This window comes from Rhinolophus hipposideros (assembly GCF_964194185.1).
Source record: "Rhinolophus hipposideros genome assembly, chromosome: 21".
Classification (NCBI taxonomy): domain Eukaryota; kingdom Metazoa; phylum Chordata; class Mammalia; order Chiroptera; family Rhinolophidae; genus Rhinolophus; species Rhinolophus hipposideros.
The window spans coordinates 47409446-47436849 of record NC_138067.1 but is presented as its reverse complement, the minus strand read 5'-3'; the positions used below and the strand labels follow the sequence as shown (position 1 = coordinate 47436849).

The 27404-nt window shown below is 50.9% G+C and overlaps 3 protein-coding genes across 7 annotated transcripts; all 3 read left to right on the top strand.

Moving 5' to 3' along the window:
- Positions 1–3554: 3554 nt before the first annotated feature.
- On the top strand, positions 3555–9209 carry DNAAF3 (dynein axonemal assembly factor 3). 4 transcript variants are annotated; one of them, XM_081030474.1, is made up of 12 exons: positions 3555–3673; positions 3766–3854; positions 4149–4291; positions 4406–4499; positions 5764–5921; positions 6229–6411; positions 6553–6678; positions 6770–6892; positions 7155–7284; positions 7943–8054; positions 8338–8412; positions 8495–9209. In XM_081030474.1, exons 2-12 carry the CDS (start codon positions 3770–3772, stop codon positions 8898–8900), a joined length of 1635 nt encoding a protein of 544 aa, XP_080886600.1. In that variant the 5' UTR covers positions 3555–3673; positions 3766–3769; the 3' UTR covers positions 8901–9209. The 4 variants fall into 4 exon arrangements, with proteins under 4 accessions (XP_080886600.1, XP_080886599.1, XP_080886601.1 ...); XM_081030473.1 differs by having other exon boundaries at positions 7940–8054; XM_081030475.1 differs by lacking the exon at positions 6770–6892 and having other exon boundaries at positions 7940–8054.
- A 645-nt stretch (positions 9210–9854) lies between these two features.
- Positions 9855–14187, top strand: TNNI3 (troponin I3, cardiac type). 2 transcript variants are annotated; one of them, XM_081030476.1, is made up of 8 exons: positions 9855–9958; positions 10224–10236; positions 10368–10454; positions 10876–10917; positions 11224–11355; positions 11742–11831; positions 13360–13536; positions 14037–14187. In XM_081030476.1, the coding sequence occupies exons 1-8, from the start codon at positions 9948–9950 to the stop codon at positions 14118–14120; spliced, it is 636 nt and encodes a 211-aa protein (XP_080886602.1). In that variant the 5' UTR covers positions 9855–9947; the 3' UTR covers positions 14121–14187. The 2 variants fall into 2 exon arrangements, with proteins under 2 accessions (XP_080886602.1, XP_080886603.1); XM_081030477.1 differs by lacking the exon at positions 10368–10454 and having other exon boundaries at positions 9861–9958.
- Positions 14188–16784: 2597 nt separating this feature from the next.
- TNNT1 (troponin T1, slow skeletal type) lies at positions 16785–25323 on the top strand (the record flags this gene model as incomplete). Its single annotated transcript, XM_081032141.1, is given in 13 exon segments — positions 16785–16817; positions 16820–16829; positions 17277–17306; positions 17551–17583; positions 18388–18409; positions 20066–20126; positions 20368–20484; positions 20716–20793; positions 21914–22027; positions 22293–22402; positions 24342–24432; positions 24538–24578; positions 25187–25323. Coding segments are annotated over 13 exon segments (786 nt in total). The 3' UTR covers positions 25233–25323.
- Between the last annotated feature and the right edge of the window lie 2081 nt (positions 25324–27404).

Genomic DNA, 27404 nt, shown 5'->3' with positions numbered 1-27404 from the left:
CTACAGGCCGATATCTCTAATGAACATAGATGCAAAAATCCTCAACAAAATATTAGCGAACAGAATTCAGCAATACATTAAAAAGATCATACACCAGGATCAAGTGGGATTCATCCCTGGTATGCAGGGGTGGTTCAACATCCGCAAATCAATTAATGTGATACACCACATCAACAAAATGAAAAATAAAAATCACATGATCATATCAATAGATGCAGAAAAAGCATTTGATAAAATCCAGCAGCCATTTATGATAAAAAAAAAACCCTTAAGAAAGTGGAAATAGAGGGATCATATCTCAACATAATAATGGCATATACGACAAACCCACAGCTAACATCATATTCAATGGGGAAAAGCTAAAACCATTCCCCCTAAAATCAGGAACAAGGCAAGGTTGCCCACTTTCTCCACTTCTATTCAACATAGTGCTGGAAGTTCTAGCCACAGCAATCAGACAAGAAAAAGAAATAAAAGGCATCCAAATTGGTAAGGGGAAGTAAATTTATCATTATATGCAGATGATATGATACTATATATAGAGAACCCTAAAGACTCCACCAAGAAACTATTAGAGCTGATAGATGAATTTAGTAAAGTAGCAGGATACAAAATTAATACTCAGAAATCAGTTGCATTTGTATATACCAATAATAAAACATCAGAAGGAGAAATTGAAAAAACAATCCCATTTACAATTGCTCCAAAGACTATAAAATACCTGGGAATAAATTTAACCAAGGTAAAAGATCTGTACTCAGAAAATTATAAGACACTGAAGAAAGAAATGAAAGAAGATATAAATAGATGGAAACACATACCATGTTCATGGATAGGAAGAATTAATATAGTTAAAATCTCCATACTGCCTAAGGCAATATACATATTCAACGCAATTCCTATCAAACTACCAACGACGTTTTTCACAGAAATAGAACATATAATCCTAAAATTTATTTGGGACAATAAAAAACCCCAGATAGCCTCAGCAATCTTGAGAAATAAGAACAAAGTGGGAGGTATAACAATACCTCACTTCAAATTATACAACAAGGCTACAGTAATCAAAACAGCATGGTACTGGCATAAAAACAGACACATAGATCAATGGAACAGAATAGAGAGTCCAGAAATAAATCCATGCCTATATGGCCATTTAATCTACGACAATGGAAGTAAGAATGTACGATGGGGTAAAGACAGTCTATTCAATAAATGGTGCTGGGAAACCTGGACAGACACATGCAAAAAAATGAAGTTGGACCACCTCCTTACACCATATACAAAAATAAATTCAAAATGGCTTAAAGACTTAAATGTAAGATCTGAAACCATAAAATACCTAAAAGAAAATATAGGAAGAAACTTCACAGACATTACCCGGAGTAATGTCACTGATATATCCCCTCGCGCGAGGGAAGTAAGAGAAAAAATAAACATGTGGGATTACATCAAACTAAAAAGTTTTTTCACAGGAAAGGAAACCATCAATAAAACAAAAAGGGATCCTATTGAATGGGAAAAGATATTTGCCAATGATACATCTGATAAGGGGTTAATATCACAAATTTATAAAAAACTCATTCAACTCAACTCCAAAGAAACAAACAACCCAATTAAAAAATGGGCAGAGGACTTGAAGAGACATTTTTCTAAAAAGGACATACAGATGGCAAACAGACATATGAAGAAATGGTCAACCTCACTAACCATCAGAGAAATGCAAATAAAAACCACAATGAGATACCACCTCACCCCAGTCAAAATGGCCATCATCAATAAATCAACAAACAACAAGTGCTGGCGCGGATGTGGAGAAAAGGGAACGCTTGTGCACTGTTGCTGGGATTGCAGATTGGTGCAGCCACTATGGAAAACAGTATGGAGATATCTCAAAAAACTGAAAATGGAACTACCCTATGATCCAGTAATTCCACTCCTAGGTATCTATCCGGAGAAACCCAAAACTCCAATTCAAAAATCTTTATGCATTCCTATGTTTATTGCAGCACTATACACAATAGCCAAGACAAGGAAACAACCAAAATGCCCATCGGTAGATGACTGGATTAAGAATTGTGGTACATTTATACAATGGAGTATTACGCAGCCATAAAGAAGAAAGAAATCTTGCCATTTGCAACAACATGGATGGACCTAGAGAACATTATGTTAATGAAATAAGTCAGACAGAGAACGACAAGTACCATATGATCTCATTTATATGCAGTATCTAAAGAAGACAATAAGTGAATGAACTAATCAGAAACAGTTTTGGAGACAAAGAGGAAAAACTGAGGGTTGTTAGATGGGTGGGGGGGTGGGGATAAGGGGGAAGGTGAGGGGATTAGAAAACAGTCGGTAACCACAAGATGGCCACGGGTTTTGAAAATTAATTTGGGGAATGTAATCAATAATATTGTAAAGATTTTGTAGGGTATCCGATGGACACGTGTCCCATTTGGGAGACCACCTCAGGGAAGATGTAGATGCCTGATCACTGCAATGTACACCTGAAGCTGAACAGTAATGAATGCCAACTATAATGTTATATATACATGTATACATATGTATTTATATACTTACAAGAGGCGGAGTACAGCACTGGGAGTGGAGACAGTGGAAATGTGATGGCTCGGTGCGATGTTAGAGAGATAACGGATGGGGGGAGGGGGGTCCACAGTGTGAGGGATATAAATAATAAACGTACGTCTAAGTATTACTTTGTTTTGTGCACCTGAAACTAATAAAAAATATATATTAAAAATATTTAAGACATAAAAAAATTTAAAAATAAAAATTAATGCAGAAAAATCAACAATGGACAAAATGCAAAAATTTTAAAGACAGGATCTGACCCTGCACTTGGACCAGCCTCATCCTAATCCTGGCCCTGGTTCAGATAAAACAAAGATAGCTTGTGGTCGCAATTTACCGACTTGACTTTTTTTAAACGATTACATTAAAATAGTATTTCCTTCGTATAGATAGAATAGATGTAAATAACCATAAGACCATCGATAATAATAAAATATAGTAAAATAAGAAGTACGAGTTTTGAGTATGTATTACCTTTATTTTAATGTAATGCATTGAATTGTAATTTTAGTAATTATCTTAGTAAATAAATAATTTTTAGTAACGACTGAGTATAATAACCAGGTCCCAAAATTCCTCGAAATTTAATAACCAGGGGCCAGTGCTAGCTGGCCCCAGAACTTTGTTGTGTTTCCCACCTGGTGAGGGAGGAAAGGGAACACAGAGGTCTATAATTTAAGGTCTAGGCCACTTCACTTTAATTTGGATTAATCAAGAGTCTGTTCACTCCCATCCCAGAAATTTGGACCTCCACAGGCTTTGCCCCAGCTTCTTCCGTTTCACCCCCCTTTCCTCCAGCACCCTCGTCATGACAACCGCGTCCACACGCTCTCCTCTCTGGCACGCCTGGAAGTCGTCCCTCAGCGCTCCCATTGGCCAAAAGTTCGAAGTGGGAGGGTGTCGCTCACTCTCATTGGTCCGTTCATCGAGGTGTTGCCAGTCTGTATACTCCCATTGGCCGATTGTGGAAAAGAGCGGGGGCTACAGGCGCAGTTGCGGAGCGGCGGCGGACCTCCAGGCAGTACCTACCAGGGAGGGAGGAGGTTCCCCCCCCCCCATAACTGAAAGGATAAAGGTGTGTGTGGGGGGAGGGGCAAGAAGTAAGAGTCGGTGAGAGGGGGATGGTGGGCGACTGAGAGACGAAGTTTGAGGATTTCTGTCCCGCAGTACGATGACCACCGCGGCAGGCTCGGGCTTGGGTTTCGGCTCCGTGTCCTGGTGGGGCCTGTCCCCAGCGTTGGACCTGCAGGCTGAGAGTGAGTCCCCCACCCCAGGACCTCATCTGTCACAGCGGCTACCATCACAACCTGGCAGACTATGGGCTAACGTTCTCTGGGTCTACAACGGCGGCGGGGGGCGGCGCCCCTTAATGGGGCAGCTTAGGTGGCCTCTCTGCAGACTACGAGTCGCAGAATGCTTAGAGGCACAGCTCCCTTTGGAACCTAAGCCAGAAGTGCAAGTCCTGCTGGGAGTTGTAGTCCCTCGTGCTAGGGGCGGCTGCAGGGGTGCTCTCCGGCCCACCAACCCCCAGCCTGCTGTCACCTTGCCAGGTCCTCCTGTGGACCCAGACTTGCAGGCTGATACAGAGCACGGGATCCCCCAGCTAGATGTACTGCTGCTGGGCTCCGTGGATGGGCGGCATCTGCTGCGGACACTGGCCCGCGTGGAGCGCTGGTCTCCCAGGAGGTTCCGTGTAAGTTGAGATCTGGGTCCTGTGGAAGGAGGCACCTGAGGTCTCCCACTCCTGGGCCTCTTAGGAGAGAGAGACACAGATCTCAGAATCATTCTGCCCTGTCCATCCTTCCAGTTCTACGTGCTAGAGAATAATCTGGAAGCTGTGGCCCGACATATGCTGATCTTTAGCCTAGCCCTGGAGGATCCTGAGAAGATGGGGCTGCAAGGTCAGTTAGGAGGACCCGGGCATTCTGGCCCCCCCGTCTCTCGCCTCTTTTTGTAGGGATTCTGGCATTTCAGTGTTGCAATTAAACATTTTGGACATTGTTCCGTATTTCATCACTTGCTCACTCGTTTCAGAGAATTCCAAGAGAAAATCCACATAAAACTCTCAAAACAGTGTATGGGCACAGTGTAAGCATTCAAAACCTCCGACAACAGGAGAAGTCCAAAAGAGATTAGGGGACTTCTTGAGAGCTAGTAAGTCCCAGATGTGGGGATGGTTTGGCTGAGCTGAGCTCAATCCTGACAAAGTCTCCCCAGTGAGAGATGTAAATCCCAGGCAGTCCGGCTGGAGGAGGCAGTTTGGGAACTGAGGCTAAAAGGAGAGGGAGGAGGAGGAGCGTTTGGGAGGGGAGGCAGAAAGTGATTATCTCCCAGAAACAACTTCAGCTTAGTACCTAGAGCAAAGTCACGACTGAGACAGGCTGTGTTCAAATTCTGGCTCTGCTTGTGACATTGGGCTAGCATCTACCTTTTTCTGGAGCTCAGTTTCCACATTTATAAGATGGGGATCTTAAAAATTCTTGCCCTACAGAGTACTTTTGAGGATTCAATTTAAAAAAAAAAGCCTAGCTCTTGGCTTATGATATACACTCAGGACATCTTAGCGATTATTGTTATCATGATTAGAGATGGTACCCATCATTAGTAGCCCAGGGCATTCATAATCCATTGCATACATTTCAAAGTGCATTTTATATAAAACAAACAACTAGAACTAAACAAATCTTATCTGTCTATATAAGGTATAGAGTTCTCTTTTATAAGGTTCTTAAACAACTATAATGAAACTATATATGGATGTATAGATTTGTTGATGTAGATATGTATATACAACTAAAGGTATATAGTTCTCATAAGATTCTTAAAATGAAACAATTTATACTGTAACATTTTAAGATACGTGTATGTCCATCTCCATCTACGAGTATAACCTTTTCTTTTTTAAAGGCAAAGGAAACAAACTTGAAATTCAGGAATGGGGTTTCCTGGGGACGGGGATTGGAAACCTGGGTGAGGTCTAAGTTGTTCTTCACATTCTAGCTATTGGGATGGATGGGGAGTTTGCCAGGATCCGTTGTACTCATTAGATGACTAGGAAACAATAAGGACGATATATATCATATAATGCGTCATTCTATGAATAGAGTATGAGTTCTGGACTCAGTCTTCTGCTCCCTCCAGTACTTTTGTCCTTTCTCCCGGCAGAGAGGAGCGAGGCCTTCCTGGAGGTGTGGGGTAACACGCTGCTGCGTCCCCCGGTGGCCTCTTTCGTGCGCGCCCAGGCCGACCGCCTAGCACACCTCGTACCGGAGCCCGACAGCCTAGCGGAGCAGCTGCCCTGGATTAGCCTGGCTGCACTCAAGGTGCCGCCGCCTAGCCTCCATCCGTCACCGCCTGGAATCCGGGTGGCCGCGGAAAGAATGGAGATGAGCGGTCCAAAAAGGTTTCCGTTGATGGAGCGGGTCGGGAGCTGGAGGAACTCCAGCTCCATGGCTCCCACTGTGGGATTTGGCCTAGGGGTTGGCTTCTGCTCTCTGAGCCTGTTTCTTTATCTGAGAAACGGGAGAATCGTGGCCATGCCCTGGGATGAAAGGGAGGGTCAAGCAGGAGAGGCTACTCTCCCTGCAGACCCTCCCTCTCGCTTTCTCTCCACGCATGTCGGCCGCGCAGTTCCGCGAACGGGACGTTCTGGAGGCGGTGTTCCGCTTTTGGGCCGGTGGGGAGAAGGGGCCGGAGGCCTTCCCAATGAGTCGCCTCTGGGACTCGAGGCTGCGCGACTACCTGGGCTCCCGCTACGACGCCCGGAGCGGTGTCAGCGACTGGGACCTGCACATGAAGCTGCATGACCGCGGGGTGAGGGGGTTGGGGCCCTTCAGTCCTGAGTGTGAGGAGGAGGGGCTGGGGGCCCGGACTCCTGGGTCTTTGAGAGGAAGGGCTGTTGGCCCATTTACCGGACTCACTGAGGCTTCTTTTCTTTCCTTCTCCCCTCCGCAGGCCCGAGTCATCCACATCCGCGAGTTCAGGCGCTGGAGGGACACAGGCGTCGCTTTTGAACTCAGAGACTCCAGCGCCTACCACGTGCCCAACAGGACCCTGGCCTCCGGTCGCCTACTGAGCCATGTGTGTGTCCACTCCCTGGCGAGCTCCTTCTTTGGGGGCACCCAGGAGTTTGGATCGACCTCATCCGCCTCCTCTCTCCCTGCTTTCCCAGCGCGGGGAGCGTGTGGCAGCACGAGGGTACTGGGGGGACATCGCCACGGGGCCCTTCGTGGCTTTTGGCATCGAAGCAGATGATGAGAACCTCCTGCGGACCAGCAACGGGCAGCCGATCAAAGTGTGTGGCACCGGGTGCTGGGGCCAGAGTGGTGTTCGCAAGGCCCCGCCCTCTGTATTCTAGGCCCCGCCACAAAATCATGGGCTTCGCCTCCACGGTTTACGCTCCACCCCTCTCCACTTTCTAAACACAGTCCGGGAATCCAAGCCCGCCCCCTACCGTAGAAGCTAGCTCTGGGTGTGGAGAGGTGGGAGGGATGGCATTCTCTAAGCCCCGCCCCGCGGTCCTAACCCAGCTTCTGGTCACGCCCATTCCCCCACAGACTGCGGGCGAGATCACGCTGCACAACGTGACGGAGCTGTTCCGAGCGCTGACCGCATGGGGGCGTCCGAGAGCTTCCCAGGGGGACCCCACAGAGGTGCCGGGCAAAGAGGATGGAAACCGCGAGCCTGGTAAGCGGCGGACTCAGTTCTTCCCCTTGAGGGGGGGGGGGCGGATCGGGTAATAAAGTGGCTACATCATCCTCCTGGAGAGAGTGGGACGTGGACCCCCGTTCCGGGCTCCCGACTTCAGGGGTTTCAAATACCAGCGTGGACAGATAACGGTTTCCAATGCTTGGACAAGTAACCTCCCCTTCAGTCCGTCTCTTTTTCTCTATTCTCTTTGTATTTCTATCTCCCTTTTCTAAGTCCTGACACCATTCTTAGCATTCTGAATTCCAGTAGTAGAATTCTAAGCCTTCCTGGGAAGTCTAAGAGGATGAGAACATTCTAATAAGGTGCTGGTTTCTCCCAGCTCACCTTTGCAGAAAAGCACCCCCTCCGGCCCCGCCCCCCCTCGCTCCCCCCCCCCCCAGCAAATCTGGTCTTGCCTCCTTCTAACTATCCCTCAATCTAGCCCTCCCAGTTGTTTGGGTGCCTTGTGTGGCCATGAGGGCTCACTTTTTTCCCTTCTCCTGAGTCTCAATTCCCTGGTCTATAAAATGTTTCTGCCTACCCAGCCAACATCCCAAAATTTCCCAGGAATCCACCTAAAAGAAAGGATGAGAAAGGGCTTCAAGGAGGCCAAGCTTTTTTTGTGTCTGTCTAACTCTGCCATCTTCCCCAGCAGCCCCGGGCCCGGAATCCTTCACTATCTACTTCCTGCCCCTCCATTCTTCCCAGACCCTCCACCACAAGACCTGCCACAAGGGACAGTTCCAGCTTCTCTACGTGGCCTGTGGGTAAGAGGGCCTAGTGGGGGGCTTGCAGACTTCCCTCTCCCAGTCACTCCTCCCTCGGACCCAGGAGTCCAGGCCCCCAGCCCCTCCTCCCTCAGACCCGGGAGTCCAGGAACCAGCCCCTCCTCCCTCAGACCCAGGAGTCCAGGAACCAGCCCCTCCTCCCTCAGACCCAGGAGTCCAGGAACCAGCCCCTCCTCCCTCAGACCCAGGAGTCCAGGAACCAGCCCCTCCTCCCTCAGTACCTGAAAGTCTGAGCCTCAGCCCTCCCCGTTTCTCTCCGCAGGATGGTCCATCTTCTCAGCCCTGAGCTCGGGGCCTGTGTGGCCCCTGGTGGACATCTGATTGTGGAGTTAGCCCGGTGAGCCAGCAGCTGAGAGTAGGGCAGGGAAGGAGACTGGGAGCCGAAAACCGTGTCTCTTAACGCTATTTCCCGATTTCAGGTACCTGGTGGACCTGCGGCAGGAGCAGCTGCAGGCATTTACCGCCCGGGTCGGGGAGCTAGCTCAGGCAGCCGGATTCGCCCCACAGCCCGGGGCCAGGCCGTCTGAGACCTTCGCGCGCTTCTACAAGTCCCGGGACTCTGCTCCCGTCTGCATTGACTCAGTGGCGGAACCCGGGCCTCCAACCCCTGAAGTCCTGGTCCCGCCCCTTGGAGTCGTGGATCTGCTTCCTGAAGTCCCGGTCTCTCCCCATGAGGCAAGGAACCCGCTCTCTGAGGATCTGACCCAGCCCCTCCAAGGCCGAACCCCACACCTTGTGCCCCTCCAACTGCCGTCAGAATCTCAGGTTTCATTCTCCGAGGCTTTGGCTCCACCCACAGGGAGTCAGACCTCAAAACCAGTCTGACTGGATCCCCAGAAACCAAGTCCCCCATCTCTAACTTCTAAAGTCAGGTCTTCAGCCCCAAAGGTGTTGCTTGAATTTCAGATTCCATTCCTGGGATTCTGTATTCTATCCCTAGAATTCTACATTGTTTTCTCAGAGTTCTACACTCCACTCCTGAGACTCTAAATGCGGCCTAGAGACTTGGCCCTGGGTCTCCGGCCCTCTATGTGGTTCCCAGCTGTTCCATTCCTAACTTGGGGTTGGGGGTGTCTTCTCTCCTGGGGCTGGTCAGCACCCACGTGGTCAAGTAAAGAGAACCTGGTCCACTTCTTTGTGTGTCTGTGTGTCTTTTCTGTCTTCAGTCTTTTTCTTGCCCCAGCGTTGGGGCAAGGAAGGGGTCAGAAGTGGTTAGAAAAGGAGAGCCAACATCAGATTTCTGGGTTTCCAAGTAGACTAGGAGTAGATTTCCTGGTGCTGTCTTGAGTGCCTGGGCACCCCACACCTGGATCCTCAAATAAATCAACAAAATACATTGAGTTGCTGACAGCTTTGGGGCACTGAACCTAACCATAAGATGAAAAACAATGAAGGACAAAGCACCTGCCCTCATGGAGATTGCAGTTTTGTGAGGGGAGAGGAACCCAGACGCCTGGATCTGAGGGAGGAGGGGCCGGGGGCCTGGGCTCCTGGGTCTGAGGGAGGAGGGGCTGGGGGCCAGGACTCCGGGGTCTGAGGGAGGAGGGGCTGGGGGCCAGGACTCCGGGGTCAAAGCTAAGGGGCCGGGCTGGATTCCCAGTCCACCAATGTGGAGGGGTGATCCAGCTGAAGCATGGCCCATCCCACCCCTCACGTGCCCTGTTATCTCGCATCCTGGGCAGAGGGAGGAGAGGGCAGCAGTATATTTAGTCTCTGCCTTTGCCCTTTATCAGTGTCCTCAGTGAGGCTTGAGCTGCTCAGACGCGACGAAGTCCCAAGGGTCTTCAAGGTCACGCCGGACGCCCCCTCACGGACCCTCCAAGAGGCTGTTGCCCCTTCTCTGCCTTTGCAACTCTTGGCTGGAGTCTCAGCATGGCAGACGAGTGAGTGAAGCTGGTAACCCGGTCTCCTGGGTCCCTGGGAGGCGTGAGAGCTGGGAGGCTGGACCCCTGGCCTGAGAAGGGAGGTGGAGACACGACTCCTGGGAGTCGTAATGGGTTAAGAGTTTGGGAATCACACTCCTGGGACCAGAGACGGGCGAGCTGGTGGCCAGACCTCTTGGTCAGAGGGGCTTCGGGGGTCCCTGACTGGACAGGACAGTACACAGGCCCAGCATTAACCCCCCTTTCCTGGTTTCTCTCCCTCCAGAAGCAGCGATGCGGTGAGAGCAGGCGTGGGCCGGACCCGCGGGCCGGGGGAGGGCGCTGCAGGGAGGGCTCTGGGACGGGAGGCTGGAGCATGCAGGGGAGCTGGGGGTCCCGGTGGTAATGCGGCTCCGTCCCCCCAACCCAGGCCGGGGACTCGTGCCCCGCGCCTGCTCCGATCCGCCGCCGCTCCTCCGCCAACTACCGCGCTTATGCCACCGAGCCGCATGCCAAGGTGAGGGCGGGGCCAGTGCGGCGGGCGGGGCAAGGGCGGGGTCCGGATTCAGACTCTAAGGTGGTTTACTCGTACCTTGGGAAATGGGGGCGGGGCCAGGTCCTTAATAGAGGCGGGACTTCAGTCACTGACGGAGCCAAAAGGGTTGAGGCGCTTTGGACGTGGGGCGGGGGGTTATCAATGGGCCGGGATCGGATTGTCAGAGCTACCTATGGGCGAGTTCCGTTTCCCATGGGAACTACGATTGCTTAGGGAATGTTGGGCCCAGATTAGTGGATGGGACTGAGGGGCGTAGCCTCACGTAGACCTAGGGCTGGAGTTGGAGGCGGGCCCAATCCTGGACCTGGTGGGTTCTTCAGTCCCTCCCACCGCCCACCTTCGGATCCCCCTTCCTGATCCTCTCTCTATCTCACCCTGGCAGAAAAAGTCTAAGATCTCCGCCTCGAGAAAACTGCAGCTGAAGGTGCGGACGGGCCTGGAGAGGGCGCCTAGATGCCCTTGGGTGGCAGAGCTTGAAAATTGGGGCGGGGCTTTGGATTGTCATTGGGCGTGACTTGAAGTGGTGCGTCTTGGGAGCGTGGCTTTGAGGTGGGGAGCCCCGCCATAGGAGAGGCGGGGCCTTGGAATGATGGACCTTGAGGGGGCGTGTCTCTGGAAGACCAAGGACGCCGCTTGAGATTAGAGGGAGGGCCAGACAGAGGGGGCATCCCCCTCTGCGACTTCGAACCCCTCACCCCGGTGGGCTGTGGTCCCGGCGTCCCCTCTGCAGACCCTGATGCTACAGATAGCGAAGCAGGAGCTGGAGCGGGAGGCGGAGGATCGGCGTGGAGAGAAGGGACGTGCTCTGAGCACGCGGTGCCAGCCTCTGGAGTTAGCCGGGCTGGGCTTCGAGGAGCTGCAGGTACCGGCCCTAATCACGGACTCCTGCCCAGCCCGGGTTCCGAGGATCCTCATGTCCGATCTTGCATCCTTGGGAGTTGGGTACAGTCACTATTCTTCCCCTTCTGCTCAGGACCTTGGGGTCCAATCTCCCAATCCTTACCCTCACAAGTTCAGAAATATGGCCTGCAGCTAAAAAAATCCAGAGGTCTCTTTTTCCAGCCCTAATTCTGTCAGATTCTCAGGACTCCTTGCTCTAGAGTTCGCTTTGTTCTCAGTTCCTCAGAATTCAGCTTCAGTCTACTCCTTCAGGACTAGATGTCCAGGTCCCCAGCCATTCCTCCCTCAGACCCAAGAGTCCAGGTCCCCAGGCTTCCCCCAACTACACACACCGCTTTCCTTCACCAGGACTTGTGCCGACAGCTTCATGCCCGTGTGGACAAGGTGGATGAGGAGAGATACGATGTGGAGGCAAAAGTTACCAAGAACATCACGGAGGTGGGAGGCATGGGGCAGTCTGGTTCCCTTCAGAGTGGGGTGCAATGTCTGGGGCTGTTGTCTCAGCCTGGCCCCTTGTAGCTGCTTGTGGTTAAGGAGACCCATGACAACTCTGCCAGTCTAGTAGGGAGGGGGTAGAAGGATGACTTCAATATGGCCAGGCAAGGCTGTTTCAGGCAGAGGGAACAACACATGCAAAAGCCAGGAGGTAGGACAGCAGAAAACATGTTTGTGAAAATACAAAGGTCTGACATTAAGTTCGTGAACTTGTTGCAATTATGTTGCTAACCTTTTTTGATATCAGATGGATTATTATGAATTTGTACCAACTAGACAAACAGTTAACCAAGTTTACTGTTTGGAAGTGCTGAAAAGGCGGCATGAAAAAGTTAGATGACCTGAACTTTTTGCCAACAATTCATGGCTCTTGCATCGTGACAGTGCACCAGCTCACACGGCACTGTCTGTGAAGGTTTTTATGTTTTGTTTTGTTTTTTTTAATTTTTTTAAAGTTTTAAAATTTTATTGGAACATCAGCTCCAAGTCAAGTCTTTGTCCTTCAGTCTAGTTGTGGAGGGTGCAACTCAGCCCCAAGTCCAGTCGCCATTTTCAATCTAGTTGCAAGGGGGCGCAGCCTACCATCTCAGGTGGGAATTGAACCAGCCACCTTGCTGTCAAGAGCACATGCTGTAACCAACTGAGCCATCAGGCCACCCACCAGAAGCTCAGCGGGAGCTCAGCTCAAGTCTGCTCAGGTCATTGTCCTCAATCTAGCTGTGGAGGGCAAAACTCACCAGCCCATGTAGGAATCAAAATAGCAACCTTGTTGTTAAGGGCATGTGTTCTAACCAACTGAGCTAACCAGCTGCCTCTGTGAGGGAGTTTTTAGCCAGTAAACAAATAACTGTATTGGAACACCCTCCCTACTCACCTGATCTGGCCCCCAATGACTTCTTTCTTTACCTGAAGATGAAGGAAATATTGAAAGGAAGACATTTTGATGACATTCAGGACATCAAGTGTAATACGACAATAGCTCTGATGGCCATTCCAGAAAAAGTTCCAAAATTGCTTTGAAGGGTGGACTAGGCACTGGTGTCAGTGCATGGCTTCCCAAGGGGAGTACATTGAAGGTAACTGTAGTGACATTCAGCAATGAGGTATGCAGCACTTTTTTCAGAATGAGTTCGCAAACTTAATTGTCAGGCCTCATATATGGTTGTAGCATCAAGTGTTGGTAAATTAACTCAGGCATGGGTGAGGAACTGTGAGACGCAGGTATCAGGACAGGGATGTGTCAGTGATTTTCAGAGAGTTGAGGCTGGAGCAGATTGGGGAGGCCTTACAGTTCTAGGATGTGGAGCTTGAGCTTAGATTTTGTTCTGAAGGTGGTGGGAGACTTAGCTAGGGAGACCCTGGATAACGCCTTGATAGGGATAAGAGAGAAATGGAGTGTGGAAGAGTGGGGGGGAGAGGGAAGTGGGAAGTGGAAGGCGGGCTTTCCACCTCCCCTTATGGCCACCCACAGATCGCAGATCTGACCCAGAAGATCTTTGACCTTCGGGGCAAGTTCAAGCGGCCCACCCTACGGAGAGTGCGGATCTCTGCGGATGCCATGATGCAGGCACTGCTGGGGACGAGGGCTAAGGAGTCCTTAGACCTGCGGGCCCACCTCAAGCAGGTGAAGAAGGAGGACACAGAGAAGGTGAGTGTGGCAGGGCCAGGAAAGGGGATGTGTAGAGGAGAGAGTGCAGGGGTAACAATCCCAGGGCCTATCCTGAAGGCAGATGGCCCTTGGCGTTATGAGATGCAGTATGTGGTAAGGGGTCCTCAACAGGAAGTATAGGTGGGCACAGGAAAAGCAAGGGGGAGACAGGAAGTGCATTAGGGAGAAAGGAATCAAGAAGTGCATGAGGGAGACAAGGAGAAGACAGGGAGTACAACGGAAAGAGAAGTGAGCAAGTAGGCAGGAAGTGCAGGAGGGAGTCAGGAAGTGTATGGGGGAAACAGGAAGTACATTAGAGAGACAGGAAGTGGAAGGGGAAAATTGGATTGGATTGTTGAGGGGAAAAGAAATGTTCCAGAACAAGATCCTTGGGCAAGCATCTAGAACAGAGTGGCCCAGCAGGCTGCAGTGCAGGTGGAGGATATTTGAGAGACTGTAGACCAGGAAGACACCCCAACCTCTGACTCTATCCCCCCCAGGAAAACCGGGAGGTGGGAGACTGGCGCAAGAACATCGACGCACTGAGTGGAATGGAGGGCCGCAAGAAAAAGTTTGAGGGCTGAGCCGGCCTTCCCATCGCCCTGGCCTTAAAGGATGGCCCTGAGGAATAAAGCTTCTCTCTCAGCTGGGAGTGGTTGCGTGTCTCCTACTAGGGGGTTTGGGGGTGGGAGAGAGAGGGTAACAGAGGACTAGGCTCTCCAGAAGGCATGCTGCATATCAGGAACAGAGCAGGGTCTCCATTATGGGGCATTTTCAGCTTCTGTGCTCCACGTGGAGGAAAAAGAGATGTGGAGACTGAGGTCCTGAGAGACACACGGAGACATTGAGTCAGAGACACAGGGAAAGAGACACACAGAGGCCCAAAGGGAGAGGGAAAAATACAGATTCATGGAAAGAAGTGCAAATAAAGGGAAAACAGAGACAGGTACACACAGCAAGACACAGAGATGATGGAGCCCTGAAAGAGACGGAAATAAGGACCCAGGAGGGAGAACTGCAGAGACACAAAAAGAGACCCAAGAAAGAGCTAGAAAGGTAGACATGGACACAGAGCAAAAGAGAAACAGAAACGGGGTTACAGAGACATATGCCCAGAGAGATCTGGGGACACAGACACCAGACAGATATGAAGGGACACCCATAGAAATGAGACCAGAATGGGCAGAGAGGGAGAGATAAGCAGTGTGAAGAACACAGACACAGACAGATGCAGAGCTAGAGAAAGAGACCCAAAGAGAAAGTCCGAGAAATGCATAGAAACAAATAAAGAGACAGCTGACAATGAGAGACAGAGACAGTGAGCACAGAAAAACCAAGAGGCACAGAGGGGTGAGGAGTCCTGCTCTCCAGGGATGGCTCCCCGAGAGGTCAAGGTCATGGCTTGGCTGGGAAGGGGGGACAGGGATACCAAAAAAGGTCAGTGTCAGATGGAGATGAGTGGAGTGAGGTCCAGCGGGCCTGACACCCCACCCACTCCCCTCCCCCGACACACACCTGCTTCCCTGCTTTAGCGCCTGTTGTCACCAGTGTGGAATCTTGGTGGCAGACAAAAGGTTGGGGGTGGGGAGGGGAGACAGAAAGATGGACAAAGACAGAGACAAGCAGATGGAGTCACAGAGCAAAGGAGAGAGACACGGAAAAGGAGATGAGGGCCTGGGAAAGGGAACCTGGGAAAGAAAACGTTCCTTTTACCCCCTTCGTCAATAAGCATTCTCCAAGGATAAGAAATGTGCTGAGTCCAGGGACTTCAAAGCACTGAGTGCCGAGTGCTGTCGGGTGGGAAACAAGGGGGTGCCTTGACCCAGCCACGCGTTCAGGGGAGGCGCTGACGGGATGGAGGAGGGGTCTCAGAGCAGCCTGGAGGTGCAGGGATCCTGAACTTGGAGCCTGAGTGGGGGCAGGGCAGCCTCTGCGCTGGGGCTGGTGTTTGGGGAAAGGAATTCTCTCCCCCTGCCTCCCCCCCCCCTGGGCGGGGCTGAGCCCCGCTATAAACCCAGGGGTGCTTCCGCCGCCTCACCAGGCTTGGCCCCGCAGTTCACGCCTCTGCTGATTCAGCCGTAGGTAAGTAACGGCCCTGTGGTCTCCTGGGCAGGGGGGCGCTGTGAAGAAGAGGTATAATTCTGGAGGGGCACAGATATGTAGGTCTGGATATTCTGGAGGCTGAGGGCTTAGTTGACTGAGGATGGAGGGGAAATTGTTAGGATTTGGGGGTTACAGAATCTGGGGTGCTGGGATTTGGGTGTCCCAGAATGTAACAATTTAGGACCTCAGAGGTCTCACAGTCAGGGAATCTCAGAAATTGGGGGTATCTGGGCTTGGACGTCAAAAAGTCTGGGTGTCAGGCCTGGGTGGGGTGTGGAATCTGCAGTTCTAGGAACTGAGGTCACAGGATCTGCGGTCCTATGATTGGAGGTTTTAGAACTTGTAGTGTCCTAATTTGGGGTATCATGAATTGGGCCTCTGAGTTTGAGCATCCCTATTTGAGGGTCTCATGATCTTAAAGTTTCAGAATTTAGGTGGTGTCAAGACCTGGAATCTCAATTGGGGTTTCAGAATCTGGAGACTTGTCGGTGCATCATAAATTGGGGAGTCTCAGGATCTGTGGGTAATGGGATTTTGGGGGGACTCAGCACGTTGAGGCCTGGGAGTTGCCAGTGATTGGGAGAGGTCTAAGTATTATTTAAAGGTGAGGATGAGGTCTCTGGACCTCCGTGCTCCTGCTCCCTCCCTGGCTGTGGGTGAAGATGAAAGGAGACTTGTGGGAAGACAAACAGCCAAAGTGGAGGCCATGGTACCTGGGGGCGGAAGAGGGGAACAAGAGTGAAATAATTCTCCAATAAGCTCCCCTCCTCCAATCCCTTTTTAGAAGATGTCCTCTGTTTCACTGTCTACGACATCCCCCCCAAATAGCTCCTGGGGGTGGGGCACTATTGTCTTCAGGCCACTGTCCTTCCAAATACCTTCTCCTAATCCTGACTCAGATCGGGTTCCCAGGGACGTATCATAAGACAAAAGAGGACAGCTGGGGGCAGGGGTGGGGGTGGAGTGGGTGAGCTGCAGCTTTGGGGCCATGCCAGGACCACAGCTCCTGAAGCTGTCCTCCGAGGTTTAGGAGTCGGCCCCCAACCCCTCCTTCCTCAGACCCAGGAGTCCAGAACCCCGGCCTCTCTTTCTTCAAGACCCCACCCCACTCCGCCTGTTCTCTGCGGTTCTTAGGTCGCGCCAGGATGTCGGACGCTGAGGAACAGGAATACGAGGAGTGAGTGATGCTGGTGGGAGGGCTGGGGGCCTGGAGAAACGGAGACACTCTCCCCCTTCCAACCGTCTAACTCTCCCCCTCCCTCTTCCCTTCGCAACCCGGTCCGTAGGGAGCAGCCGGAAGGTGAGTGGGGAGTGCGCTGGCCTGGGGCACTTGGGGACACCTCGCGGATCACAGCCCATGGGAGGCGAGAGGATTTGTGGCACCCTTCCGGGAGAAGGCTTGTGCAGAGTGACGGGTGTGCTCTCCCCGCCCCGAATCCCACCCTCCTGGGTTTTCCAGTTGAATCCGCACAGCCAGTGGGAAAAGCTTACTGTGCCCATATGCAGCTGAGACTCGTATTCAGAGTGGTGCCCCGTCCGAGCTGAGACTGGAACTGGGTCTCTGCCCCGCCCCCACCCCGCCCCCAGACCTCCCTGGGCTCCTAAAGCCCTCTCTTCTCTGCCTCTACCCCTTCCAGAAGAGGAGGCTGCTGAGGGGGAGGAAGAAGGTGAGGCCCTGGACTCCGTAGGTCTGGAGATGGACGCGAGGGTCGGGCCGGGGCTCGGTGGGGACGCTTGTCCAGGGGTGGGGGCTGGGGTGGGGTTACGGGGGCTCCCGATGGCTTCGGCTTCAGTTCCTTTAACAGCCTCTTCCCTCTCTCCTCTCTCTCCCTTCCCGCATCTGGGTGTGGCCGCTCTCCCCCACCTCCCCCTGCTCCCCAAATCCTCGATTTTCCGCTGCCCCCTCCCCAGCCCCCGAGGAGCCGGAGCCGGTGGCAGAGCGAGGTAACCACGGCTGCTTCGCTTCCCCAGAACACTTTCGGGGGCCCGGGGAACTCCCGATATCCTCGGGACCCAGACCTCCACGAAGACTCCCTCGCGTCCCCAAAACACGCTCCAGGTCCGGTCCTTTAAGCCTCGGAGAGCCCGCGCGCCCTCTGGTGGATACGAAGGGAAATCGCCTCTCTGCGGCTTTAACCTTTTCCCTTCCTTCTTAAAGGGACCGACACCCAAGCCTTCTTCTCCAGCCTGGAGGAATACTTAAAGAAGGGTTGGATGTTTGCGGAGAGGCACCCCGCCCCCATCTTTGCTCCTGACCCTGTCTGTTGTTTTTCTCCTCCATATACATTCAAATATTAGGACCTGGATTGTAGAAAGGGCTGGCACTGGGAGTCTGGATTCCTGTGTCCCCAAGGAGGAGGGGCTGGGGACAACTCCTGGGTCACTGAATGAAAAGAGGGCTTGGGATCCTCCTGCACTGCTAGGTTTTGATAGAGGATAGCAGAACCTCTGGGTATGCAGGAGGAGGAAGGTCTGGGGTTTGGACCCCTGGGTTCCCAGAAAAGTGGAGGGGGGGTGTCCCCACACCAGTTCTGAATGTATATCTGATGCGTGTGACCCTCTTCCTCTTTTACGGCCACCCTGATTTCCCTTCTCCCGTTTTCTTCCCCCATGCCCTCCCACCACCCATAGCGGCAGGAGAAGGAACTAGGCTCCTGGGGACCCAGCAGAGGTTTGGAGGGTTCCCTCCTCTGGGTGTGTCAGGCCCACCCTCATTAACTAATTGTTTCTTTGTATCTCCCCCACCAGAAGAGGAGCGTCCCAAACCAAGGTGAGATCCTAAACGGTTGGGGGGAGGGGTCCCAATCATGTCTTCCTAATTATGTCCCTTGACTCCAGAGATAGGGTTGAGGAAGGCAGAGAAGGAGAGTGGGGATATTCAAACAGAGGAAAGGACAATCAGTGATTCCTTTTTTCAGCAAACATGTCTGGAGAACTTCCCATTGTGTTCCCAGGGTCTTCCCATCAGCCCCTGACTGCCCTGTTGGTGAAAAAGACCCATATACAGCGATGGTAGCCAGGGTACCAGAGTAACACAGACCAGAGCCTTACATTTGCCCTAGGCAATCAAGGAAGGTTTCCTAGGGGAGGTGAAGCCTATCTAGCTGAAGGAGGTAGAAGGGAAATTGCAGACAAGAAACGTGTGGATCAAATATATGGTGATGGAAGGAGAATTGACTCTGGGTGGTGAACACACAATGGGATTTATAGATGGTGTAATACAGAATTGTACACCTGAAATCTATGTAAATTTACTAACAATTGTCACCCCAATAAATTTAATTAAAAAAAAAAAAAGAAACTGGTGTGGTACATGCAAGGTCCTGCGGCTGGATCTAGGCCAATTTTTCAAGGAGAAGACGCAGACACAGGTCATTCTGTTGAGGAGGAACCTAAACTAGGGGAGGCGGTGGGACCTCACAGAGAGGAGCTGGTCCTGGAGGAGGCGACCTTGGGGCCAAAACTGGGACATGCAAGGAAGCAGCAATATGAGCATGAGAAAAAAGTTAAAAGCAGAACTTCTCTGAGCCTATGTGAGCAGTGTGCGAATTTCAGTGTAGAATGCAAGAAGGAGAGGGACCATGAAGGCCAGGGCACTGGGAGGCCATGGAGGGCTTTGAGCAGAGGAGGCATAGGGTCAGATCCGGGTGAGAGAGCACAGATGTACCACAGGGTCAGGGAAGGCTTGTTGGAGGAGGAAAGCCCTTTAGGGGGATGGAGTATATTGGGGAGGGCATTGCAGGCAGAGAGAACAGCATGTACAAAGGCCCTGGGGCAGGAGGACACAGGACATGGCTAGGGAACTGTGAAATGTGTGCGGAAGGGGAGGAGATGCTGGAAAAGTTGCCTGGGGCTTAGGAGAGAGTCTGGGATTCAGACAGAATTGGCAAATCTTCAGTAACTGATGATAATCGAAGTTAAAGTAATGGGGGTGAATGACATTGATCACGAGTGTGTACTCTGAATGAATAAAAGGGCAAAACTCTTTAAAGGGGGACAAGGAGACAGATGGGACATCAGAGAAGTAGGAGGCAATTCAGAAACCAAAGAGAGAGGGCTGACCCTACCCAATGCAAATATAATGCTAGCCATGTAATGCTAGCATGTAATGGTACATTTTTTACTAACTGCATGTTAAAAAGTAAAACAAAATATGTAGAATTAATCTTATATTTTATTCAACCTGTGATGTCCCAAATTTAATCATTTCAACAGGTAATTATCATAAAACGTGAGATATTTTAGATTAGTTTGTACCAAGTCTTCGAATTTAGGTGTGTTTCACTGACAGCCCCTCTCGATTGGGAACAGCTACGTCCCAGGTGCTCGGAACCACGAGTGGCTGGTGGCCACCATGCTAGACAGCATAGCTGGGAGTGTTAGGGAGGTCACACTGCTCAGTCTTTCTCATCTTCTGTCCACTCAGCCGTCCTGTACCTCCATTGATCCCCCCGAAGATCCCGGAAGGGGAACGTGTGGACTTCGATGTAAGTGACAGATATCCCGCCCCCAGGTACAGCTGCTACCCCTTAGGGTGCCTTCATGCAAACTAGGAAAAGGGGTCCCATTCTGACTCCTCTTGGAATTCTGTCCTGACAGCTAAGTAGTGTCAGAACACGGTGCTTTGCTGCCATCTGCTGGAAATTTAGTAAACTTTCAACCCTATCATTTCCTGCTGGGAAGGGCCCGCTCCTGGGAATGACTGGGCTCCCACCCTCTGTCCTGCAGGACATCCACCGGAAGCGCATGGAAAAAGATCTGCTGGAGCTGCAGACGCTCATTGACGTGCACTTTGAGCAGCGCAAGAAAGAGGAAGAGGAGCTCATTGCGCTGAAAGACCGCATTGTGAGTGGAGGGAGGTGGGGCTCCCCAAATCCTTCCCTCAGTTAATGCCATCCTTTGGATATTGGGTGATAACAAATTCCCGTCCAGTACAGACCCGAAGCTGAAACTGTGAGGAATGTACCCAAGTGTGGCCACTCTCAAACTTGTATATCTCTGCTCTTGACTTCCTCTGGGGAGGGGTGACAGGTGGGTGGTTGTCCCTGCACCCCCTCATTCGTCTCCCTCCCCCAGGAGCGGCGCAGGGCGGAGAGAGCTGAACAACAGCGCTTCAGAACGGAGAAGGAGCGGGAGCGACAGGCCAAGCTGGCGGTGGGTGCCTCCGTACCCCGGGAGCCCCAACGTGACTGCTTCAGCAAGATGCTCCATTTTCCATTCATGACGTTCTCTGTGATCCCAAGAAAGTCCTCATGTTGTCTTATGCAAGGATCTTTCTGTTAAAAGGGACAGAAAGCCCGACCCAAACTGGATTCAGCAGCAGACAATTTTATTGGCTCACACAGCTCAAAAGTCTAGGCATGACTTGCTTCAGCCATGGCTGGGTCAGGGATTCAATATCACACAAACTTAGCTTTTCTCTTCCCACTCCTCATCCCATCTTTCTGTGGACACTGGGATGGCCGACTCATCGGGATTAGTGTGGGACTATCCCAGTCCGAGCCCCAACAATCCTGCATCCTGTCTGTTCAGGCAAACTGGAATTGCAGGTGGGTCCAATGTCTTTACAAGAGGGAAGCAGGAGGGTCAGTCAGGTATTTGAAGATGGAAAAAGGGCTCACTTGCCAAGGGCTGCCACTGGCCCCTAGAAGCTAGAGAAGGCAGGAGACAAGCCTCCAGAAGGAACCAGCCCTCCTCACATCTTGGTTTTAACCCAGTGAGACCCATGTCAGACTTCTGATCTACACAATTGTAAGATAACAAATTTGTGTTCTTTTAAGCCACTAAGTTTGCAAATTACTAACTCAGGTGGGGTATATTGGACATGCAAAAACCATTAAGTCCACCTCACCGGCCCTTCTAGTGGGAAGGAGTTTGGTCTGGACAAGCCACTCTTTCTGGAACATGCATTGCATACATTCTGGTTGTGGTAACACCTTCACTAGACATTCTAGAACCCTTTCCTCAGGCTCAGGGCCATCAGCCTCTTTAGTGCCCTAAGCCCCCAACTACCATCACGAGTTATCCTCCTTGCCCCTCAAAAGACAGTCATTCTCATCTCATAAGACTAAGGGAGACAAGACCCAGAGAGGGTGAGTATCTGCATTGAGATCACACAGCCAAGTTCCCCATTGGCCATTTCAGGCACAACCCACCCCCATTTTAATTTTTGTTGGGGGGACCCTAAGGCCCAGAGTGGGTCTGAGCCCCACTCCCACTTCCCCATTTTGGGCGCCTCCCCCTCAGTGAGGGTTTAACCCCTTTCCTCCCACAGGAGGAGAAGATGCGGAAGGAAGAAGAAGAGGCCAAGAAGCGGGCTGAGGATGATGCTAAAAAGAAGAAGGTTCTCTCCAACATGGGTGCCCATTTTGGGGGTTACCTGGTCAAGGTGAGTTCAGCCTGCTGGGACCCAAGGCCTAGGTTCTCAGGGAGGAGGCAACTAAAGGCCTAGACTTCTGGTTCCTGAGGGAGGAGGGGCTGGGGGCCTGGACTCCTGCATCTGACGGAGGTGGGGCTGGGGGCTGGACCCCTGGATCTAAGGGAGGAGGGGCTGGGGTCTTAGATGCCTGGGGTCCTGGGGGAGATGGTGGCCAGGAATGCAGACCCTGGGGGATCCTTCCCCCAGGTCAAGATGTCCCCTTTCCAACCCTCAGGCAGAACAAAAGCGGGGTAAGCGCCAGACGGGGCGGGAGATGAAGCTGCGTATCCTGTCTGAACGTAAAAAGCCTCTGAACATTGACCACCTGGGAGAGGACCAGCTCCGGTAGGTGGGGAGGGGCCTGGGTATGACACAAGGAGATAAGGGGACCCTCACCCAGATCCGGGTGGGCACAGCCCTGGTGCAAGTGTCTCTCCCTCTCTGGGCTGCTGTAGCCTCCTCTGGGAAATGTGTCACTGATAGCACCCACTTTTCGTGGGTGCCAACACCTCTGAGTTTGGGAGGTAGTATGGTGGGAAGCCAGACAACACAGCTCACCAAAATTTAAGAGATGATGTTGACTTAATGGTATGTAACTTCTCTGGGCCTCGCTTTCCTTATTGATAAAAATGAGGATATGACAAGAAAATCTACCTCACAGAGCTGTGACAGGCCAGTGACATCATCATCATCATCATCATAGCAGCAGTAGCCCCCTGTCGAGCACTTGGAACCCTTTGAGGTAGATACTGTTATTATCCTCATGTTAAAGACGAGGAACCTGAGGCATAGAGAAGTTAAGTGACCTTTCCAGGGTTGCACAACTTGCAGTGGAAGAGCTGGGATTGGAACCCGAGCAGTCTGGTGTAGTCGCCTGTGCTTCTTCATGACTGTATTATAAAACGGTGTGATGGTGTTTAATAGCCGGATCTCCAGGGGCAAAAAGTCCAGATTTTAGTATATACCCATTTCCATGGTGTAAATACTCCCACTACGCTAATTTCAAGCTACCCGTAGGAGGAGACTGCGTGGAAAAGGGGCGGGGTGGGTTCTTGGAAGGCGCGTGCGCAGTTCCAACCTACCGCCGGCTCTGTGCCCTCATCCCGCGTGATCGTAGGGTCTGGCATAAAATAATGTTCAATTTTCCTTTTTTTTCTTGTCCCCCACCATACATCCACTCACAATTTGGGTCTACTTGTATCTTTTGATGCTCTTCAGTTACCTAAATTTTATTTATTTCAAAGAGGTCCTATGAAAGTCTATAACATTTTAAAATAAAATACACCAGGGAGGAAGCTAATTGGTCCTCCAGTTGGAAGCCATTAGCTTTTGAAAGCGATTAGCTGGCAAAAGAAAACAATGAATGCTAGCAATAATAAAATAGTAACAACTTGCTGTATTGAGTGTTTACTATGTGCCAGGCACTTTACGTCCATTATCTCATCCTACACCTCAATGCAATAGGTTTTTATCAGTTGAGAATAAGTTTGGCGTCTAGTAACTGAGATCTGACTATAGCAGCCTAAAATACAGAGCTTTATTTTTTTTCACATAGAAAATGTCTGCAGTCCCTGGCTGGTATGGCAACTCTACAAAATTATTAGAGACCCAGACTCCTGTTTTTCTGCTCTACCACTTTTAGCCCAATATTTCCATCCTCAAAATCATCTCATGGTCCAAGATAGCTGCTGGAGCTCCAGACATCACATCTAAGCAGCAGAAAGAAGTTGCAAGGGAAGAGCCACAAAGGCTTTCCTGAAAGGCCCACCCCGTGGCCCACGTTCATCCTGTTGGACACCCCTGCCTGCAGGGAGATTGGGGAGTGTAGCTTGTTGACTGGGCCTATTGCAAAAAGTTCTGTTTCTAAGGAGGAAAGGGAGAAGGGATGTTGGGTGGACAACCAGCTGTCTCTTTCACAGTTTCATTTCTACATTTTTTTGGAGAGAGAAACAGGATTCTGGGGGAAGTCACTCAGCTATAGTCACCAAGAAGAGAATGACAGAACTGAGATTTGCACCGGGTCTTTGTAACTCTGGAGCCGGGGTCCCTAACCGTGACCTCATTTTCCCTTAGGGAGATAGGACTCTCCATTCTGGAAAGGGAGAAAGTGGACAGAGATTTAAAAACTCTTTGCTTCAATTCACAATGAATATTTTGGCCTCAAAACGGCACTAATGACACCAAAGTCAGAGACGCACTGTGTGGCTTTGGACAGTTCCCTTACCCTCTCTGAGCCGAGGGTGTGGCCCGGCCTGCCTCCATGACAGCCCATTTGCCCTGCCAGGGACAAGGCCCAGGAACTGTCGGACTGGATCCACCAGCTGGAGTCTGAGAAGTTTGACCTGATGGCGAAGCTGAAGCAGCAGAAATACGAGGTGACACCCATCTCCACCGGGCCAGGCCGGCCAGGGCTGGGGTGGGCGGGGTGGGCAGGCCTGCCCCCGGCCATCCCAACATCTCCCTCTTGCCTCCCTCCGCAGATGAATGTGCTGTACAACCGTATCAGCCATGCCCAGAAGTTGTAAGTGCCCCTCTAACTTGGGGTCTCCCCTTCTTTCTCGGTGCCCCTCACTCTGAGTTTAGCCCCTTACTCCCTCTTAGTGTCTGTCCCTTTCTCTTTGTCCCTCATTCTCTTCCATTTTCACTCTGCCCTCCCATCTCTCTTCTGGCATCTCCATTCCTGTTTCCATGTCCTTCTGAATCACTGGTTCTCAAGGAATGGAGACAACCTCCCCGCGCCGACACCCTCCCTCCTCCCCTGGATATTGGGCAATATCTGGAACATTTTTGGTTGTCACAACTGTACAGGGGAGGCCAGGGACACTGCTCAACACCCTGCAGTCCACAGGACAGCGCCCCACAGCAAACAGTGATCCAGCCCCAGATGTCAGCAGTGCCAGCCCCTCGTTATTGACGTCATCAGCTCCCACATGACACAACTCACCATAGATACCAACGCACACATGTCAATGGGAATTGACCTTTGATCATGCACCCATCACCCCAGTCATCACCTGAATGAGAATGCATTTGCTCCCCTCTTCCTCTGGGCAGGGAGGGCAGGCATTTGGGGGGCCCATCTAGAGGTCTGGAAAGCTCTCCTTCCTGACACCCTTCCTTCTCCCACAGCCGGAAGGGGGCAGGGAAAGGTCGCGTTGGAGGCCGCTGGAAGTGAGGACCCGGGGCGGTGGCCCACCCTGAGGCACCTGGGAGCCCTTGGAGTGTTGTCCCATCCTTATCTTGAAATAAATGCTCCCCCTGCAGACACCTGCTGAGTCCTTTGATTATTATTATTAACATGCAGCCAGCCTCTCATGGCTAATTGACTTGCCAGCACCTCGCTGTTGCTTGGAGAATCAACAAGCATTACAATGATATGCTGTTAAACCCTCACACACAGCTGGTGGGAGTGTAAAGCGGAGCAGCTGCTCTGGAAAACGGTTTGGCAGTTCCTCAAAATGTCAAACACACAGTTACCTTATGGCCCAGCAGTTCCAGTCGTAGGTGTTTACTCAAAAGAACTGAAAACATAGGTCTACATGGGAACTTGTACACAAATGTGGCAGCAGCGTTATTCACGGCAGCCAAAAGATGGAAACAACCCAAGTGTCCATCACTGGTGAATGGATAAAGTGGACTATTACTCAGCCACAAACAGGAAGGAAGCACTGACACTTGGTACGACATGGATGGACCTTGAACAACATGAGGCTCTGTGAAAGAAGCCAAACACAAAAGGCCACAAATTGTATGATTCCATGTATATGAAATTTCCAGAAGGCAAATCCATAGAGACAAAAAGTTAAATTAGTGGTTTTCAGCGGCTGGGGAGAGGAAGAGATGGGGGTGGGGGTGAAGGCTAATAAGAATGGCATCTCTTTTTGGGCTGGTGAAAACATTCTGGAATTAAATAGTAGTGATGGTTGTACAACACTGAATACACTAAAAATTACTCAATTACACTCTTGGAAATGGCAAATTTTCGGTATGTGAAGTACATCTGAATTTAGAAATGCAAGGCTAAACAAAAAATTTTGCACAGTTGCTCAGGGGAGGATCAGCTCAGTGACAAATTAATGTCTGTCACTTGCCACTCTGCCTTTGTGACTTTCAGCATGGGACCTATATTAGTGAGCGTGTAGGTCTGGCTACTGGCCCAAAATCCCAAATAACCTAGGCTTAAGCAAGTTAGTTGGTTTCTCTCACACATGATTGTCTGAATTGAGATGGGGTCTGTTTTGTGAAGTATGGGCGTAGCTTCCTTCAGCTGTGAAGCTTCCATCCTACAGTGTTGCCTTTGTCCAATGGGCAAGTGTTATGGGCTGAAGGCTTGTGTCCCCTCAAATCCATATGTGGAAGCCTGAACGCCCAATTTGATGGTGTTCAGAGATGGGGCCTTTGGGAGGTGGTTAGGTTAGAGGAGGCCATGTGGGTCGGCCCCCATGATGGGATTAGTGTCCTCACAAGAAAAGGAAGAGATCAGAGCTCACTCTTTCCACCACTTGAGGACACAGCAAGAAGGTGACCATCTGCAAGCTGGGAGGAGGGTTGCAGAATCGGACCGTGCTGGCATCCTGATCTTGGACTTCCTGCCTCCAGAACTGTGAGCAACACATGTCTAAGCCACCCACTCTATGTCTATGGTATTTTTGAAATAGCAACCTGCATTGACTAAGACAATGACAGTGCTCCACCAGACTCCACAAGCTGCTCAGCCATGAGATGAGTTTCACGGTATATTTCTCCCTTAAATATAGAAAACGTTTTTTGTGTAAATAAGTCTTGCAAGGACAGTTTTAAAATAACAAATCAGTACTGACTTATAATGTGCCTAGCCCTGTTTTCACACAGGGCAGGAGAGGAAGATGCATACTTTGCGAAGTTCTCAGTTCATCCCTCTATCTGAGCCGTCTTTATGATGTAGCCTAGTGTCTGGTTTTCTGCCTGATGCAGAGGGAGCATCTTTTTTTCTTTCTGAGATTATTTTCACCAGCAGTGAGGAGAGTCCACAGTTCCAAGGTCAAGCATCGAAATTCCAGTGTTAGCACTGAGAGAAAACAGGCCTCAGAAGCGAAAAAACCTTCACCATGGAAAAGAAAATGGCAGAAGAAAAGCATTTTGATGAGTGGAGTATGCAAATGCCTATACACAGCCAACAACTCTACCTATCAGATAATTCATGTCCACCATCTCAATAACTCCAGGAGGCAGAGATAAAGAGACTAGCCCCAGATCCTAGAGCTAGGAAGTGGACAGAGACAAGATTCAAACCCTGGACTGCCTAAACCAGAGCTGGAATTCTTTTTTTTTATTTATTAAATTTATTGGGGTGACAATTGTTAGTAAA